The sequence below is a fragment of the Triplophysa dalaica genome, chromosome 14 (assembly GCF_015846415.1).
Source record: "Triplophysa dalaica isolate WHDGS20190420 chromosome 14, ASM1584641v1, whole genome shotgun sequence".
In the NCBI taxonomy this organism is placed as follows: domain Eukaryota; kingdom Metazoa; phylum Chordata; class Actinopteri; order Cypriniformes; family Nemacheilidae; genus Triplophysa; species Triplophysa dalaica.
In genome coordinates, this window is record NC_079555.1 from 2502404 (window position 1) to 2522853 (window position 20450).

At 37.9% G+C, this 20450-nt stretch overlaps 2 protein-coding genes across 4 annotated transcripts; one reads left to right on the forward strand and one right to left on the reverse strand.

Moving 5' to 3' along the window:
- Nucleotides 1-597: 597 nt before the first annotated feature.
- On the forward strand, nucleotides 598-5356 carry LOC130435906 (protein tilB homolog). The gene is made up of 7 exons (XM_056766782.1): nucleotides 598-791; nucleotides 2460-2586; nucleotides 2865-2958; nucleotides 3036-3163; nucleotides 3454-3596; nucleotides 4606-4803; nucleotides 5102-5356. Exons 1-7 carry the CDS (start codon nucleotides 781-783, stop codon nucleotides 5211-5213), a joined length of 813 nt encoding a protein of 270 aa, XP_056622760.1. The 5' UTR covers nucleotides 598-780; the 3' UTR covers nucleotides 5214-5356.
- Nucleotides 5357-6331: 975 nt separating this feature from the next.
- golim4a (golgi integral membrane protein 4a) lies at nucleotides 6332-20022 on the reverse strand. 3 transcript variants are annotated; one of them, XM_056766709.1, is made up of 16 exons: nucleotides 19470-20022; nucleotides 16278-16352; nucleotides 15364-15413; nucleotides 14728-14781; nucleotides 14167-14317; nucleotides 13721-13803; nucleotides 12879-12962; nucleotides 11575-11742; nucleotides 11257-11457; nucleotides 10842-11119; nucleotides 10629-10705; nucleotides 10440-10507; nucleotides 10176-10313; nucleotides 9945-10013; nucleotides 9775-9861; nucleotides 6332-8400 (listed from the first exon to the last, which is right to left on the reverse strand). In XM_056766709.1, the coding sequence occupies exons 1-16, from the start codon at nucleotides 19744-19746 to the stop codon at nucleotides 8269-8271; spliced, it is 1992 nt and encodes a 663-aa protein (XP_056622687.1). In that variant the 5' UTR covers nucleotides 19747-20022; the 3' UTR covers nucleotides 6332-8268. The 3 variants fall into 3 exon arrangements, with proteins under 3 accessions (XP_056622687.1, XP_056622686.1, XP_056622685.1); XM_056766708.1 differs by having other exon boundaries at nucleotides 10176-10361; nucleotides 10842-11107; nucleotides 19470-20020; XM_056766707.1 differs by having other exon boundaries at nucleotides 10176-10361; nucleotides 19470-20020.
- Between the last annotated feature and the right edge of the window lie 428 nt (nucleotides 20023-20450).

Genomic DNA, 20450 nt, shown 5'->3' on the forward strand with positions numbered 1-20450 from the left:
GCTATTGAACAATATAACAAAGACAACATTTTTACAGGACTGTGTGTGATCAATGTCAAGCGATCATAGTATTTCATTTATTAACATTTTCTTCTTTATAATACGTTCATCAAAAGTGGGAAAAGCAAATGTTGGGTTTGAATCATCCCAGCTTTTAAAAAGAGATTTGCTCACAAAATAACAACAAAGATGAAGGACATGATGCGTTTGAGAACTCTGTGAACACCATCTGCTTTCTGTGGGAGATATAAACCTCTGGAAAAAAAACTAAAGCTCAAATTTAACTCTAACAAACAACACTGTAAGATTTAAAAACCATAACATTATGAATGAAATATAAAATATTTTGTTATATTTCTAAATTGGATTTAAACTTTCTCAAATCATTTAGAAATAACGCACACTTCTACTAAATAGCTTCATATTTATGTAAAATCCAACTTTTCATTCTATTTTTATTGCAGATTATCAGAATAAACATGAGAAGCATTTTCACTATTAGTATTTGTATATGAAACACTGCTTTCAATCACACTGGGACTCTTTCCTAAAGTCACCGAAGTGCAACCTTAGACACGCGCGCACTCGCTGCCCTGTTTGACCTCGGCGCGCGGATCACTGAACCTGGTGGCGTTTCGCGCATGCGCAGAACTCGCACTCACCTGTCGCACTTTAACACGACTGCTATTCCACCATCAATGGGAAAGCGCGTTATATTCTTCATTGATAACAATCTTAACTGCGTGTCGATGCCAAAGGGATCTGTCAGAACCGAAGGAGATGTCCGAAAGGTAAGAAAATTTCGCTTTGTTTATTTGTAACCTGAAAATGTCTGCTTCGTGGGTTTAAGTTTATTGTTTCACACCGTTAAGATGCTGTTTTTGCATCACATATGGGCATTAAATGAACTTGATGTTTAAATAGTTTAATATTGTCACAATTTATGTTATAAATATATTTAATGTTGAATACTCACAATATTGCATACTCACATGGCACTAAAGCTAATCGTTAAGTGTCTCTGAATAAAACAACTGAAAATCTGATGTTATCCATTGCAAATAATATAATAGACCAAGCTGTTTACCATTAAATCCACTACAAAATTCCAGTAGGATTTAATGGTGTTCTATAGGATTCCATTTGCCTGAGAATAGCCCTCCAATTTAACCCAACACATTCCCAACAGAGACCATTATAGTGTCCATTGAAATCAATACAATTCCCAATCTAACCATTGAATCCATTAGGATTTATCAGTGTTTATTTTCAGCAGGTAATATATATGTATCTATAAGGCAAGCAGCAGCACAACCAAAAAATTAGACATAGTGTATTAATACCTGTGCAATTGAAAACATATGAACAATAAAGTTCTATCTATCAAATCTATTCTATCTATCTATTCTACTATCAATTGTTTGAGATAATGTCTGGTGACGTGCTATTCTAGTGACAGCTGGCTTTAATTCGGATCAGGGTGCAGAGTTCAGAGTAATGTACACCAGAGCCTCAGCCCAGCGGATGTGAGGACGCCCAGGATCTCATTACCTGCTGCGGCTTTGTCTCAACAACTACTGAGCTGCCTATATAGAGAACGTATTCTACAGCACATCATGTGTGCGTGCTGTGTTTTGTGCTTCAGACAGATGTGCTGTTAAAAAACGGTTCAAAAGCACCTTAAAATGCCCTTTATGTGACTACTGTGTTGATTTGCATTGGAACAAATTATTAAAATACAAAAGAAAAATATTTGACATTTGTGGATGTAAGACCCAGCAAGTCATTTTTTGTTATTTAATGCTTTCTACATAAAATCATCTCACACACAGTAATGTAAAGGTTTGACATCTTTAATATTGAAAGATTAAAATCATAGTGAAAATCAAACTTTGATGCACCTTATCTCATAATAAGATTATGAGTCTGAAGCCTGGATTTCACAGACAGTGTCATATTTATTTTGTTCTTCATAATATTACGGTTTAGAAAAACATCCAATAATACCTTTTTAATTTCCTTAAAAGAAACTTCTCTGTTTCTTTGAAAGTTGACTTGACAACTTTATTCACATAGAATTATTATAGTAAAATCATGAATTAAAGTCAACAATTACATTTAATATGATTCAGTCAACTTAACCACATAAACGTGCTTCAACAAAAGTTTTATGTCTCTGATGCGTTAACAGTTTAATCATTTCAGTATTATGACAGAATGTCTAAAAATGCAATAAACTCCCGACGGACAAAATGCTTTCTATGGTTAAGGCTGTTCACGAGATTACCGATAATTAACAAACAACACTATTGCTTAACAGACCATAATATCACATAAAATGTACATGGTTCAAAATGTAAAGAAACTTTGCTTGAATACTTTTAAAAGAAATCTCTCTCTCCCCCTCACTCTCTTTCTCTCACTCACTCACTCTCTCTCTCTCTCTCTCTCTTCTCCAGTTCCTCTGGAGTGATTACCAGCAGTGAAAGTTTTCCTAAGTCTCAATCTCACTTCTCTGAGTTAAGCGATACACACACTCCTCTCTCGGTGGAACTGACTCCAGACTCCGGCATTGTTGCCACACCAGTAAGTATGTTGTAATACATTAAATGTTGTTAGTAAGAATTATTAAAATGCTGAGTTTAAAAATGAATCGATGAGTGTTATAATGTATAAACTGTAGTTACAAATATTATGCATTATACATATATGCTTTAAGTAAAGTAATACCACTGATTTGTGTGTGACGCTAAATATCAACGTTATGGTGCAATGACTTACTTCGGTCAGTATTGTGAATGAAGAGCGTGCTTTGATTGACAGCCCATGTGTCTGTATGGTGTCTTGAATGTTGTTTCATGTAGCTGCCATCCAGTCGGTTCAGGTTCGCCTCGTGGCACTGTTTAGAGGAGCATGATGTGCGTGGAGACCAGCTCGCCTGCCCAAGAGTCAGAGAGGGTAAGACTTCATTTATCAGGTGATTTATGATATATACGCTGTATTATTGCATCTATTTAGATGATGTCCTCAAACAGGCCCCGCTGAAGAGGAGCTGTCTGTTAACAGCGAAGACATATTTCTCAGAGGCGGCAGGAGAAAGAGGAGAGAGGAGGGAACACAGAAATGGGAGGAGAGACTTCAGGAGAACTGGGAGAACTGTGCGGTGAGCCTAACTTGTTCATTTATAATAATCATAATGCTGACATCATCACTGGTATTAATAACCATGTCCATCGGTCTACCAGGAACACCCTACCAACTGCATCTTTCAAACTTCAAAATACCACCGCAGTTGTGTTTTGTTTCGGAAATTGTTAAGAAATAAAAACAGAAAGTTGTTGAAATACATGAAGAGTATTGGAGGTGTAAAATGAATGTGGATTGTATACGTAAAATAATCTCAATACAAGAGCAATTAAAGCGATGTCATCTTTGTTTCTGTTTTATGGGCAGGTACTGAACTTGTCTTATCAGGATCTGGGTGATCCATACCAGCTAGAGAACTTTACTCGTATTCTGAAGAGACTCATTCGAGTGGAACATCTTCAGCTGGTGGACAACTCCCTGAAAGATCTCAGTTCTGTCAGACTGCCAAGGTGTGAAACTAAATCATTTGATTCTGAATACATGCTAACACTATAGCGTACAGATGTAGACTATAATCTGGTCATCTCATCTGTTGTACATCAGCCAGGAGTGTAATGTAGCATTAATAATCATTCCCTTTTGCAAGAAAGTGAGTTTTCACTGGACGCCATCCCATTATATGGCAGTAGTTGTTGTGTGTGCTCGTGTAATAAAATACATGTTGTGCAATTTAAGCCTTGTGGTGTAATCTCATATGACCATTTTATTTTAAAGTAAATAGGAAACTGTTAATTATGTATCATTTCAAAATAAGAGTTTGTGTTTACATAATATATGTCTGTTTACCGTGCATATTAATTTTGTATTTGTAAACACCGACACATACATGCATATATTTAAGAAAAAACATATATGTATATATAATATAAATGATTTGTAAATATAAATACTGTAAATACAAAATCCTAAATATGTATAAATGTATGTGTACGTGTGGATATAAATATATAATGAATATGCACAGTACACAGACAAATATTATGTAAACACAAACTTTTATTCTGGATGTGCAATCACGAGTTATCGTTCGACAGTCCTGAATTGAGAATATCAAATATTAGCATATCAAATTCTAGATTTTATCTTCTAAAATTAATATATTTTTCATCACAAATAATCCACACGTGTTTCTGGAACGCGTCACTTTGATCGATGTAATAAACAAAGGTGGTAAAAGTCAAAGTCTTCTTTTCGTTTACTTTTTAAAGGTGCAATCCATAATTTAAAAGGTTGCTTTACTTAAATCCAAAGACCTGACAGCTCAAAAATATAATTCATTGTTATATTAAACGGTTGTGAATTGGGTTAAAGTAAGGAGACCCTTTTCAACAATTATTCTCTATATACTGTGCTAGCTAAATCTTTTTTATTTTAAACCAAAAAGAGACAGATTTAAATTCTAGATTCAATCGCAAAATCTATTTAAATGTGATCGAGAGCATGCCCGTGTTTTTACAGATGTAAAATCCTAAATCTTCATCGGAACCATTTGACGTCCGTCCGTCAGCTGCCAAAAGTTCCCGCTATCCAGCACTTGTGCCTGTCTGAAAACAGTATTTCCTCCCTGAGTGAGTTGTGTCTGCTGAGGAACACGCCGCTGCGGTCTCTGACCCTGAAACGCAACCCCTGCCAGTTTCTGGAGCACTACCGCTCACGGTGAGACCGGCCGATTTATCTTCAGGTTATTTATAGAACACCACTCAGCTTTCAATAACTCCATGTCAAAACATGAGAAGTGGACTCATCAGTAAATTACATCTTTCAATTAATGTCAAAAGCCATATGGGAGGGAGGTCATCTGTCTCGAAAACCACATTACATCCAGAGTTAATAGCCATACGAGATGATGAGATCATAATTTAGCGAAATAAAGATTTGGCTCAAGAACTGCTCCATCATCAAGTGTTCGGAGCGAGCCGAGAGATTCAGACTCACCTATGTGTTTTCTCTGCAGCGTGTTCGCCTGTTTGCCAAACCTCCTGGTTCTGGATGGCATCCCAAAGCTGCCGGAAGATTGCGTTCCTCCTCCGTCACCGGCGGCAGCCAGGTTTTGTATTATTCTGTGACGGCAGCTCTTGAATTTAAGCCTCGAAGACAGAACCTAAAGCCAATGTCTAATCCAGTGTACTGTCAAATACTGCAAGTCTCTGTAATGCAACGTTTTCAATGATCATGTGCATTTTCATGACAAATTAAAGCTATTTATGTACCTCTGCTTTACATTTGATCCATACAATTTAGAAAAGTTAAGCTGAACACCCAAAATCTGTAATCTGTTGACATTTTGTGGTTCATCAGCAGAGCGTCTGCTGCTGGTTATTCGGGCTATTCGGTGGCTCAATGACCAGCCAACCCTGATCTTGAAGTTCACACTATCCTGAAGACTGTTTTGACAGCCGTGTCGGTTCTCGGGTGTTATTGAGCGATGCTCAGCTGACATGGTGTGAAAAGAGGGCAGAGAGACGGAATCAGATGCAGTAATGTGACTCTGCTGATCGGCTGATGATGTCACCGCAGGTTCTCAGAGGGTCAGGTGGATGTCCAGAATCACGACATGGATGCGATTTCTTAAAAGTACAATCAGAACTGAATGATTCCAAAATAAAGTTTATTCGCTTTATTGCGACTTCAAGTTAAACTTCACTTTCAGGGCTAAATTTTACACAAATGTAATTGATCCAAATTGCCGTATATAAGCCGTAGTAATGATATTGCGTTTACTATATTTAAAACAATATACCGACTATGTTCTAGTAAAAAAAAAGATTTACAATTATTTTATCAATCGATGAACTGCTTACCAAACCCCGACATCACCGAATTTCACAATTCACATATTGAAAAAAACAACGTCTTCATATAGGCCTTCGCTTAATGTGTAGCGTGACGCTTTATAGTACGCCTCCGCCTTTCAGCACAATCACTAATTCATATGCGCTTCAGTATTCTGTGTTAATTTTGTTGTCAATTTCAAGTCTGAGCCGAGAAGAAACGAGAGATCTGACAAAATTATACAGATTATTAAATCTGCGAGAGGCGGCTTTGTTTGTCACCAGACCGCGGCTTCCCCATGGAGAACATAATCTGCAAAGATTCATTACACATGCCTGCCAGGAGAATAACACAAACACAGCATTTATATAGTCAAAACATATTATTGCGGCATTATCTAACAGCAGGAACATAGTTTATAGTGTCTTCATTTATTTTCAAAGATAAGAAAATAAAAATACAACTTATTCTGTCATTTCTGTGGAACACAAAAGAAGATATTTTGGGAAATGTCTCGGTGGTTTTGTGTGCGGACAATGGAAGTCAACGAGGTCAAAGTTTTTTTTTTGTTTCCAACGTTCTTCAAAATAACTTATTTTGCGTTTCCTGCAGAAGAAAGAAATCCATATACATTTGGAATGACATAAAGGGTGGATAAAAGATGGAAGAAAACACTCTCTTTCTACTCAAGGTCAACAAGCAAGAAAAAATAGGTCAGCCTCCAGTCTCAACGTTTGTGCAGGATTAAAAGAGGAAGATAAACTATAAAACCCTTCCACCAATTTTCTATTCTGCTCACATGCCATTATCAACAAGATGGAACACAAATTAACCTCTCAAAACGGATATATTTCACGTTTACAAAATTGTATACACATATAGATACATTTATTTAAATACAAAGTATCAAACAAAGTTGGTTTCACAAAAATTACATCAACTATCCAGTCTAAAAATCTGGTGTCTTGAAAATAAAAAACAAGAAAGATGATATATAAGACAGAACAAGTAAATACAAAATAAATACGATATTCCATTATTGTAGTGATTCAGTATACATTCTGGACAAACAATCGTGTGTAAATCGTGCAACTGTTGTTTACTCCTCAAATATGCAAATATCTGAACACGATGTCTCATTATTATCAAATCTCTTTCAATGTGCCATTAAACTCTAGACTGATGTTGAATGTTATAAGGCAACCGACTTCTAGGCCCATTAGCTTTGAATACTAATGCTAGTTTATACTAGAATACTACTTGGCAGTTGTGAATTGACTTGACAATTAGGAATAAAAAACAAAAGGCAAATGTGTTACCATAAAGGAGACCTCTGACGAGAGGTCAGTAGCCGAAGCATCTTGGCAAGAGACTGTCAAAATCTCTCCTGTATCGTGAGGCACTTGGTTTAAAATAGAAAACGGAACGATTTTGGTTCGGCAGCGGTACAGTTAACACAAATCTAAGATAAAAAAGTAATTGAAAATTGTCGACAGCAACACTTGCGTGCTAGAATGACGTCACTACATCTGTTTGGATCTATAGACGTCACTACATGAATGTGTAATGTCAAATCACACTGATAATGCATTATTAACATATTTTCATTCAGTTAAATGTGGTCGATGGGCGTGGCCAGTGTTTGGCAAATTGAGCAGTCAATGCTGATTGTTGACTGCTGCCTGTCCTTCACTCCGAGTTTCCTTTGTGTGCATCATGTTATTGTTAAATATGACATTAATTCCAAACACCTGAAAGGAAGATTCACCCATTTGAAAAGCTATGTATTGTTTAAATAGTATTACAATATTACTTCGAAGACACGTGCAGCTGCGAGGAAAGACATCATTCAATAATAATGTCAGTGTCAAATGAAAAGTGTCACCTGGGAAATCTTTCAGACGGCTAAAATCTGCGCTTTTAAAATCCGTGCAACAAACCTGCAACATCAGTTAAAAAGCCAAACGTACGTATTTAATGGCTGGAATACACTACAAGACTTTTAAGATCTGAACAGATTTGTTTTAAACTAGACATCATACACTTGCAGACTTTTTGAAATCAATATTTGATCAAATCTGCAGACTGGCACAGACTTTGAGTCCAGACTGAAAATCTGTGCAAAATTCGAGCAAAAGTCCTGTAGTGTATTTATTCTTAATTTGAACAAATCGCATAGACAGACAGCAGGGCGTCCGGTCTGTTAGTGGTCAGCGCTGCTTTCGTGCATCTTCATTTGACTAACGCAGACCAGTTAGGGAACATGTTTCTTATTCATCAGAACAAGCCAACGCATTGGGTTCAATGTTCAAAAGGATCTAAATCCAGCTGTCCTTCCTTCCCAACGGCTCACATCTCTGCCCTGCCATTGGCTGCTTGATCTGCGTTACCCTGCTCTTCCTCCTCTTCCTCTTCGTAGTTCTCCTCATCTTGAGCGGGGCGTTTATCTTTCTTCATGGCATCCTGATGTCGGGCATCTTCCTATACGCACAAAAGAAATTCATTTTCGTCTTCATAAAGTCTGGTTAACATATTATGGCAAAGAACTGCTTGCTTGCACAGGAAGATGCATAAACTCACATCTACGTATGTGTCATTTGAAAACCTAAAAATGTTCCTATGTACGGCGGGCCAAACTAGGGTATTCATTAGAAATTCACCTGTTGTGTTTTATGGAAGTCATATGGGCTTGAAGCAACATGATGACATGTCGACACTTCCTTTATATATGCACAGCTCTGTATGATTGTTCATTATTTAACTCGGTGTTTCTCAAATTTTTTTAAATATTTCCTGAGACCTCTGCTTGAATGTCACAGACGATGTGAAAAGGGAAAGTGCACTGAGGCGGGTCATGAGATGGCACGGCAGTAATCGGACACTAGGAATTGATCTGATTCACCCGACTGTGCCGCTGCCGCCCGTCTACAGTTACACAGGCAACTTGTACAATAGAAGAAGTGCAAACATCAACATGTAAACAGTAAATATATCTTGTTTTATGAGTATTAAAGTGCTTTTAAATAAAAACAGTTTTGGACGGTTTCTTCTGGAAATACTTTTTTTTTGACATCACAACTTTCAATAGAAAGTAATAAAAATTCAAGTTCAGATCTGTACATCACAGACATTTAAATATATTTAAATCATATTTGGAATCCATTTATATGCTTTATTTTTAACTTGGATCTCAGGGAAATTGCATAAAAAAAAAAAAAAAAAAATCACCCTTCGGGATTATAATAAACTTTGAACCTTGAAATTGTAAACGGGGTTGAAAGAGATTAGATGACATTGAATGTTTCCATATCTTTTTTGTTTCTTAATGTCTCTTCTACATTGTTAAAGTTTGCATATATTACATGTTTTTTTATTCTCCCTATTGTGAAGCTCTTTGTCTAACCCTGTGCAACATTAATTATTTAATTTTTCATTTTAATTACCACACATGTGTATATGGGTAGATGTCCTTCTAGACATTTTCTTTTTACATGCTAGTTTTTCTATGCCATTTTTTCCCCTCTCCTGTTATTATTATCATTGTGCATTTGTAAAAGAGATCAAAATATTTTCAATTTGTAACATTTTTGAATCTTGAGTCATCTCAATAAATGCAAATGTATACAATTTGGATATTCTTTCTATAATAACCAAATGATCTAAATAAAATCCCAGACATAAATCTGTTAAATATTCTGGTCTGGGGATACAGATGCTTCAATGTAAGCTGATCGGTTTCATTTTCCATAACACCCAAGCTTCTTTTCTTAGAAAAGTAACGCCACAAAAAGCGATAATTCATCCAAATACATAAAGAAGTACATGTCTGAATATTTTCACATCTGTCTTTTGTACCTGTTCTCCATTCTCCTCATTATAGGGGTCTCCCCCTTCCTCTCTCCCCGCCTCGCGCTTCTGGTTTTCCATCATCTCGTCCTGAGCCTGCAGTCACAAGATCATCATGTTAAAGAATAATCTATTGTCACTGTGTTTTATGTCACTGTGTGTTTGTGTGGTTTTGTGACCTCATCATCTCCCTCCTCCTGGTACTGCTCATCCAGATTGTCCTCCTGCTGGTCCGGGTTTCCAGCAATCTGCACGACACACAAAACTAAATCTTAACGCTACCCTTTCGGATTCAACTAAACTTGAGATGAGTAGCATTGGTCAATTTCATTGGTCTGAATGTCTCCTTTCCAAAGAAGTAACATAAACAACTACGTTGTGATTGACTGTGATGCGTGTCTGTCACTCACCACCAGCTGTTCCTCAGCGTGCTGGTGTTCATTCTTATTGGGCAGGTGCATGTCAGGGTGTCCCACGGGTACCGGCTCTTCCTCCTCTTCTGCCTCACCATGCTGCTGCTGTTCCGCCTCCTCGAACTCATCCTCGCCCTGATTGTTAGGGTCATTCTCAGGGTCAACATCTGCTTCTACAGGGTGCTATGGGTCGACGTATACCGTCACAAAACAAAGACATTCACACATTTATAAAGAGTGTACAGAACTGCTATAACACACCTTTATATCCTCCTGGAGAACATGCTCCTCTCCACCACGCTTGGGTTCTTCTTGATGTTTGGTCCTCTCTACAAATAAAAGATAAAATATCACCTACAGAAATAGAAAAACACTGAGGTTTGCACTAAACGTTCACTTTTTTTCATCTGGATGGATGTCAAGTGCTGGTGACGTCACATGGAGTCTGACCTTTCTCCTCTGTGATACGTGCGTCTTCCTCTCCTTGGACAACATCAGCATCCATGCTCTCATAATGTGCCCTCTTCCTGATGAATACACAACATGACAGTATTTACTTGATGAATTAAAGAAGAGAAGAGAAGAGAAGAGAAGAGAAGAGAAGAGAAGAGAAGAGAAGAGAAGAGAAGAGAAGAGAAGAGAAGAAAAGAGGAGGTCTTTCACCTGAGCATCTCTTGTTGGAATTGTTGTTCTTTAAGGTCAGCTTCTCTGTTCTGTTGTTCCTCTCTCTTTCTCTGCAGATGCAGTCGCTCCTCTCTCTCTTTCTGCTGTTGTAACTGCTGTCTCTGCAGAGCCTCCTGACGCAGATGCAGCTGTCTGCGCTCGTCTGCCAGCTGCGCAGCCAGACGCTGCTGCTCCTGCTGCTGTTCATAAGCAGATTTCACCCGCTCCACCTGCGCATGCTGCACCTGAGCCTCTTCTGGCGCCACCTGGGGGTGAGACTGTGTAAAGTCATTCAAACAGAATGGAGGTGAATAAAACATCGACGACCAAAAGGTACATTTTGGAACGCGGATCGTCTCCGTATGTTTGCAATTGGAATCAAGTTAACATGTCAATGATTTAAATCTCATCTCACCTCTTGAGCGCGTTTCTCTCTCTCTACTGCGTTCTCATCTGGTTGGTTGGCCAGAGGCTCCTCCACCTCATTATGGGCTAGATCAAAGTCCTCCTCATCCAGTTTCTGAGGCTGCCCCGCCTGCTCCATCTCCTCCTCCGCGAGCTCTCTCCTCCGCTCTTCTGCTCCTCCCACGTCTCCATCCTCATCCTTGTGGTGCGACTGAGGCCACATGAGACGCACATGTGAGTAATGTAAAACTTCAACACCTTAACCTCAGAATAAACATGCATGGATTCTTATATAAGTCTTGTTGTTTGTAAGAACAGGCTTTAATACCTGTCGATCGGTTTCCTGGAGCTGCTCTTCGGTGTGAGCAGGTGCTCTGTTCTGCATCGGCTGCACAGTTCGAGCATCCCCATGTTGCTGAGGTTGAGCCGCAGTCTGTTTCATGCTGGGCATCTTATTCAGAGTCTCCTTCAGCTCTTTATATTCATTCACCTGAACCTGGATAACACAGAGACCGGGAAGAACCACGGTCAAAAAATACACCATTTCAAATATACATTCTCCTCAGTATGCGTGTTCACCGTTCCTGTTGTATTCTGCTTTATAAAGTGAGTTCAGGGTTAACACATTGAGGAGAATATCAACTAAACAGTTGCAGCACACTACAGCAAAAAAAACTGTAATTTTCGTGCATGTTTGAAACAGGCCCTGAGCATATTTCCCACAATGCTCCGTGGATTATCTTTCCAGATCACCCTGGTGAAAGAAACCATCACAGAAGTCCTGATGGATTTATGAGTTAAAATGTGAATCGCTGTGATTTAACTATAATCTAGAAATCTCTTTGGGTCTCTACTGGTGTGTTTGTCTATAAAAGCACTTTTCACACTGCCGCTAGTTTCAAAACAGACACAATCCTGTCAATCAAAAGAAGACAGGAAAATGCAATGGATTTGTGCTCTGTATTTAGAAAATGTTAAGAAGCATCACCAGTTTGAGATTCAATATTAATAGTCATTAAATGAATTGATAACATTCTGAAAGTTAAGAAATATTCATTTAATCTTCAAAATCAGTGTAAGCAGATATCAATAACCGGCTGTCGGTATCGTTGGAGAAATGTTATATTTGTGCATCTCTACTTGGCATTCCCTTTTTTCCAAAGCGACTTACAGTGCATTCCATCTATAAATATTTATAAGTATATGCGCTCCTTGGGGACTAAACTGGGAAATCACTCCACTCCTAACGCAATGCTCCCCTAATAGAGCCACAGGAACACATGTTGACATCATTTCCCATCAAAACATGGTCTAAAACCCTCAAAATATGGTTTCAATGGTAAACATTTCATGGTTTGTGATGATGTTTGTAGTAAACGATTAAGATTTTTCCTGGGGTTTTTTCTCAGTAGGGCAATTGTTGGAATGCATGCACAGCACACACAGGGTGCTTCTTGATTCTTATTTTTGCATCCTCGCGTCGTAGCTCCACCCCTTCCTTACATCCTTAAAGATGGCTGTGCTCGATCGGTTTCCGGGTCATAGGATGGAGGACGGAGGAGCGAGGAAACGAGGATGCATATTAAGAAGGACCCACACTCATGTCCCAGCCTAATGCACACACACACACACCTGGGCTGCTGCTAGCGCACTCTTGTGGTCCTCCAGGGTCAACACAAGCTGGTCGTGGGACGATTTCAAGTTCTTGTGCTGTTGCTATGAGAGAAAAAATGATCAAACATAAATGAAACAAGCCAAACTGCAGACTGACACCCAGGTCTTATGATATAGGTGTCAGATACAGAAACTTACAAATATAATCCTACTTTCATAATTGATGAACTAAAGAATATCAATAGTATGTAATGTGATGGGAGTATGTTATATAGACGATTTCATCTGACAGGCGTACCTGGCCCAAAGTAAATTATTGGTGTATGTTTGATTATCGGTCCGGCAGTTGTTCTATATTTAATTTAGAAAAAAAATCATTTTTATAAATATTTTATTATTTATTATTTGTATAAAATTAGACTCAACAGTTATTGATTCTTTGCAGAGGTCTGCCAGAAGTTAAAGTGCCAGTTCACCCAAACCTGTATGACATTCATTCTTCCGCAGAACACAAAAGTAGATATTTGGAAGAAAGTGGGTAACCGGGCAGCACTGGTCCCCATTCACTTGTCCACTTGTGTGGACACAAAACCAATGCAAGTCAATGGGGGTCAGTTAACGACATTCTTCAAAATATCTTCTTTTGTGTTCTGCGGAAGAAAGGAAGTCATACAAAAAGTTTGTTTATTTTGTTGCCGCTGAAACCGTCTATAGAAAAAAAGAGATGGTTCTTGGAAATGAGGCTGAATAACAATACCATTTGCATGTCATGCCCCACATTTGCATGTGGTAGTTTTACAGTTGACAGTCTGTGAGATTTGCAAATAAACCACAATACCCATAATCCCTTGGGGCATTACCCTATTATCCTGAAGCTGGACATAGATGTCCTGATGAGCTTTTCTCAACTGCTTGTTCTCCTCACGCAGGTTATAAACATTCTCTGAAGAAAAGAGAGAAAGGAGAAACATGAACCGACTGCAGCTTGTAATTACTGCATTCAAACAACAGGTGGAGCCAAAAACCTGACTAAGACCCTGACCAGGTTGCATTATACTGCATGTACAATTTAGTGGCATCACTAGGATGCTACTGGGTTGTGGGTGGTTGCCAGAGTGAAGTTAAAATGTTCTGGGATGGATTTTAGTAAATGCATGCGTATTGGCATTTCTAGGTGTTAAAAGTGTCTATGTTATCTTGGTCTCTATTATTGTTCAGGAGCTGAAATGTAATGTTTAATGTATGTTGAATAAACAGTAAAGTAATAAATAGTGTGCAAAGACATTTGTGAATGATATTGTGATACCTTGGAGTTTAGAAACCTCAGCCTGTTTGATCTGATGAAGTTCATCTAGTTTCTGTTTGTGTTCATCTACAGCCCTGTTGTGTTCGTCTCCTTGTAGCTGATGTCGCTCTTGTAGTTCATAATACTGTTTTTTAAGATCATCATGTTGATTCTGGTGAATAAATACACACACAACAGTGGATTATATAAGATCTGTTTGCAAAAGTACGGATGAGTTATATCAGTAGCTCAAACACAATTTCTAGCCAAAATAATATTTTGGAGTTTGATATCACAATTTTGAAAGATTTTTGTTATTAAAATATCCAAACACTGAAATTACTTTTGTTTTAGCTTATTTTAATTCTTATGTCTTCTTTCTTTGTGTCCCCCCCTTGGAAATCGGTTGAAGTCTCCTAGTGAGCCCCTGGGTTATAAACTTTAAACAATACCTAAAAATAAAACTCAAAATAATATAAAACACTTTAAGCCTTACAGTTTGTCTGAATGTTTTTTACTAAAAGGGAATTTACGAATCAGATGCTTTATAGAACAAGCATGTAGAAAACGGTTGCCACTGACCTTTAATATCTGGTGCTGAGAATGCAGAGAGTTAAACCTGACGCTGGCATCTTGCTGTAAACAAACAAACACACAAAACACAAACAGATGTGATCATTTTGTGAGCTGCATCACGGTACCACCGAAGGTCACGGCAGACAAAGACATGTGAGCCAATCACACAGCAGGAAACAGATGGGCATCGGGCTGCAGGGCATGTACATTTGATTACAATAACACCATACAGAGACAAGCTCTGTAGCAGTGAAACATATCAATGATTTACCCAAAATTCTGACATCATTTACTCACCATTATGTCATTCGAAACCCCCATTGACTTCCATTGCATGGACACAAAAACCATTGAGACATTTCTCTAAATATCTTCTTTTGTATTCCACGGAATAAACAGCCTTATACGAGTTTTGAATCACATAAGGTTAAATGAACGATGACAGAATTTGGGTGAAATATCCATTGTGCTAAAGGAAATAATTAAAGAATGTTCAATGTGACATTTCAAGTACCAGATTGAGCCACTTTACCAGTTACTAAATATGTGCTACTGACCGACCATTACATTTACACCAAAGTCAATGTATTTGATGCTGTTTATGTTTTGTTTGGATCCGGTGTCATGATTTGGATGACTTACCTTGTCTTTGTTGAGAGACTGTTGGGCTTCTAGTTTGTGTACAAGAAAATCTGTAAGGAACAAAGGTAACAAAAGGTAAGGGGGGTTAAAGGTATAGTTCACCCGAAAATGAAAATTCTGTCATCATTTACTAACTCTTTTCGTTCTGATGAACACAGAGAAAGATATTTTGATGAATGCTTGGCCACCATTGAGTTCCATAGTAGGAAAAATGACCATGGTAGTCAAGTGACCAAGAACGGTTTGCTTTCCCACATTCTTCAAAATATCTACTTTTGTGTTTAACAGAACAAAAATGATAAAGTAATTTTTCAATGAGGTCCAAGAACTGTTTGGTTACAAGCATTCTTCCAAATATCTTTCTCTATGTTCATCAGAACAAAGAAATGTATACTGATTTGGACCAACTCGAATGTGAGTAAATGATGACAGAATATTTATTTTAGGGTGAACTATCCCTTTAAGAATATGAGAAAGGAACACGTGTTCATCTAAGGAAGCCCACATCTTAAACAGTGTTCATGTTAAGAACAGAGATAAATGAGTCAATATATGAATGCACATATAATTTGAACATAAAAATAAATAAACATAATTTGCCTCTTTAGAAATAAGATGCTATGTGGCACAGGAAGACTTTACTCGTCTTTCAGGATGTGAAACCTGGAATAGACATTTGGCTGTCGACTGAAACCTCGTTCTTCAATTTAGACATCCAGAGAGTGAAACCACAATGTCTGTTGTCACTTTTCTATTGTGAAAGCCAATAAAACAAGCAATTATCTTTACACTGTGATCTCAGCGTGCATCAGTGGCTTCGGTTTGTATTTTTATCCAATCATGGATATTCTGGAATGCTGCGAGTCATTTCCTCTTCATCGATGAATAATTATGCACTCATAAATTCCACTTGCCTTCTTTAGCTTTTTTATGATCCAGACGCTCTTTCTGAAGAGATTTCTCCAACCTGGAGCGATGCTCGTAAACAACTAGAAGAAAGAGATAAAGACAAATTAACTGGTGCAATTTTTTAAGAATACTTCCGCTTTGTGAACCGATGACCCTTCAACTGCCAGCTCTGGCCTCCTTTAATGTCTCTGATGGCATCAAGGAAAGGTTTACCCAACTGCCCTAAATGTGCAATGACTTTTGAAATGTAACATGAGCGGTTATGCAATACAATGACCCTCCTCGAACCTCAAATGCCACAGGAAATGAAGCCTGACAGGACCCTCCCTCCTCATATTTGTGTTCGTCTCAACATCAGGGTGAAGTTGCGGTTCTGTCCTCACGTCTCTTGACTTCACATATCCTTCCAATAAAATGACGAACCAGACACATCCAGTAAAAAATATGATTGCATTAGAAACACAAGGGTCATGGGTTTAATCCCAAGAGAACAGACATGCTCATAGAATGCTTGTCTTGTAATGCATTCGGTAAATCATTTTAGATTAAAGCAAAATGCACAAAGTGAAAAAAGTGATGAAACAATTACAACCGTGAAAAACTATTTTACATTTAATTTACCATTTATATGTACGTGTTTAGGTAAAGTTATCCTTTTTGTTTCATTCCCTGAAATATTTCTTCCGAATTTCTAATTAAAATAGTGTTTCTAATGCTCTGTATTTATTCAGGCCTCAAATACTGCAAAGAAAACGCGTTCATATTCACTTTTAAGCGATACAGCGGTCATATATCTACAGGGCATCTAGAAATAATGAAATTAATCTTGGCTGTACAGCTCGAAAGCAGTCCACAGAAACATTGCTTTATCATATATGAATTCACAACTAAATTCATTACTGTATAAACCAGTGTACAAGAATATATACAGGTCTCGTGTCATCTTTAGCACTGTAACATTACTTTTCCAATACGTTTGTTGGCGTACATGCGTGATAAAACATACAAATTGTAAGTTACATAAATAAATAGTGCGCAAACAAACAAACTATGCTTGCGTATGAAAACACACACAAAGCTTAACTCTAAACTTCTTAAAAGAGCCATGAAAGAAACTTAGCAATGAAACAAATGGAAGTCCATATGGCAAAGCAACAAAACGGCTGAATCTGTCACTGCCAACTGTTTCGTTTAGTTTTGCTTCCTTTGTATTTAATCTGAAAGACAAGGGCCATTTCTTCTCTTCCTCTCTGTAGCTATAAAACACTTACAGAGGGGTGAATCGAGCCAGAACACACAAACACAAAAGAGCGAAAGAGTGAGATTTTAGGCACAGGTTATAAGCCAATAAATACATGAAAGTAATGAGTCAATGACAACGGCTGGAAAACAAAGTCGCAGATACACAAAAAAGCCAGTCGTGATAACCAAAGTGTTCATGAAGCCGAACTGGTATAATATTATCTCTTGGAATCGTTCCAGGTAATAAGTCGTGACCTAAAAGCCTTGTTTATGTTTTACAGCGAGAATGTTTGCCCGGAGGTTGAGAAGTTAGTCAGAACAATCTGAACAGCATGATTTGTTGTGAATTCTTTATTCCACACCCTTATGCAAAGATAACTCCATGCAAAGTTACTTTCAGTGCATTCAATTTCAGAAACGACGATTTAGGATAACAGCGAAATTGTAAAGTAAGCCGACGCTTTTATCCAAAGTGCCTTTCGGTACACTTCTCACAGGTCGAGTTTCGCAGGAGTAATGTGAGGTTAAGTGCTTTGCTCAGGGAAATAATGATGATGGTTTCAGGAATAGCATTTGATGAGAGGCGATGTGGGCCGTTTTTCAACCTTTAGCTTATTATGCAGAGACGGATCGCAGGATGACTCTCAGAAAAGTGTAAACACTGTGGCTCTGTGGCGCTATCAAAACATTGCTGTGTTTGTTCGTGACCCTATCGCCACCTCACCACAACATCAGCTTTGCCAATAAAGTGAGCTTTGGACAAGATTGTCTCTTTTGTCTAACCAAATTACATATTTTTTAATATAAAAAGTACTAAAAATAAAAACAACTGATAAATACTCTAATTTTAGGAAGCAATCCTGTACTTGAGTGAACTCATGAATGAACCTCATTCCTTGAATATGTCCATTCCTTCATTCGTTCTTCAACAAAACTTTTTTTGATTCTTTCACTTTCTACCAATAGACATATTTCAAAAGCATGTGTGTATTATATAGTTTTCCTGTTCTTTATTATTAGTTTTTTCCTTATCTACATAATGTTTAGTCTCTAAAGCATCTTTGCAACAGTGCAAAACAGTGGACTAGATATGTCCCCAATCCTTCTTCACATGAAGCGCATGTATTCAATGTATATAATGCTGTGTTATATACAAACGTAGTATATACAAATACTTGAAAACTATTATACCGTAGGACAGGTTCATTGGACTCTATACTTCAAAGGAGAAAAGAATGTAAAGAATCTTCTGTAACCAGTTGAACCGAGGAACTGCTGTTGATCTTAACTATTCATCGCGCATGAATGGACCTGTTTTACTGCAACGCTGCATTTCCTGTGCTAGATGTGACACACACTCAACAACACACGGTTTACATGCCACAGTTCTTACAAAATGAAAGTTGTCTTATGAAGCTTTTTCTGTCACATGACCAACTGTGTGTAAATGCAATGCAACCAAATTCAGAATATAAGAATAAATGCATCTTTATTAACATATAAAACACTTATGAAACGTCAAAATGGTTGGAAAACCTGCAGAAACAGGTTTTACTTGTCAGTATCTCATCATCTCAAATTTGCAAAATTTCTCATAACAAAATTATCTATAATCTGCAACCTGGCTGCTGTTACTACATTAGGGGGACATCCTATCATCAGGCCCAAGTTAAGATTTGACAAATTCAATGTTTTAAATAGGTTTTAAATTACTAAATAAGTTTTTTTGGGGGGATGTTTTTGTAATACAGCCACAGATTTTTAACAACTAGGCAGCAGCACTGATTCTATTCTATACAACCAACCAACCAACAAAGTTTTTCTTATCAGCCCAGACCAAACAAGTTAATATCATTGAACACCAAGGACGCAACTCGAACACACTGCTCGCATCAATGTTGAAACTTTGCTACAATGTAACGCGGATCTGCGTCGTGACGTCATATTTTTTTTACCTTGAAGTTGAGCTGAGAGAGACTCCTGGTGCTGCTGGTATTTTAATGCCAGAGCCTCTGTCCTGGTCAGCTGTTTGTGCATCTCGTAAGACACCATCCCACCATAAATCATCCCGAAAACCACCGTGACCAGTAAGAGCGACTGGAAAATCTTCTTCTGCTTCCTGGAGCACACGCCGTTGCCCATGATCGCCGTCCTCCTGGAGTCCACAGAAAGTTTCCTGGGAATGGTTCCCTCCTTACCCTTCGGTGCCGAGACAGCTGCGAGATTCCTCATGAAAAAATATATGTCCAGATGCTATGAAAACATAACGCATTTCTGTGCGTTTCGTCTTTCGAAAAGTCTCGAGGTGTTTTTTTTTTTGCAAAGTTTTAAGAGATGAATTTGACTTGAAAACGGTTGTCGTAGTGGGTGGAAGTTTTGTCGCGTTACTTACATTATGGAAATAAGTCGTTTTAACTTGTTCACGTAAAGTTTAAGAAGGCCCTGGACGTACCTTTCGTTACGTGTCACCTAGAGCTGCTGTACAATATCCAGCATTGGAGCTTAGGGAAGTCCCGCCTCTGACAAACGCTCCACTGTTACGATTGGCAGAGGCTCACGTCAATCAAGGAGGCTGCGATGGGAGGGGTGTGTTCCTTTCGAGCTCCTAAAAACTGTCAGCTAAGAAAGTAATTTTGCACTATGCATTAAACTGAATTATCATAAGTATTAGTACGACATTTATTATACATATTTTAGACATAATTTAAATGTTTTTAAGCTAAAATAGAAACACTTTTTACAAGTAGGCTACACACAACAGGAGATACCCATTCCTGTGTTGTTTTTATATTTGATAAATGTTCAATGTAAAACAATTTTTAAAAAAATATATCAATTCTAATTCACGCAGTAAGAGTGATAAAGGGAAATAAATGTACTAAAGATGCACATTCAGTCAGCTTTATTCGCAAAGAATAAATGAACGCTTTTGAATG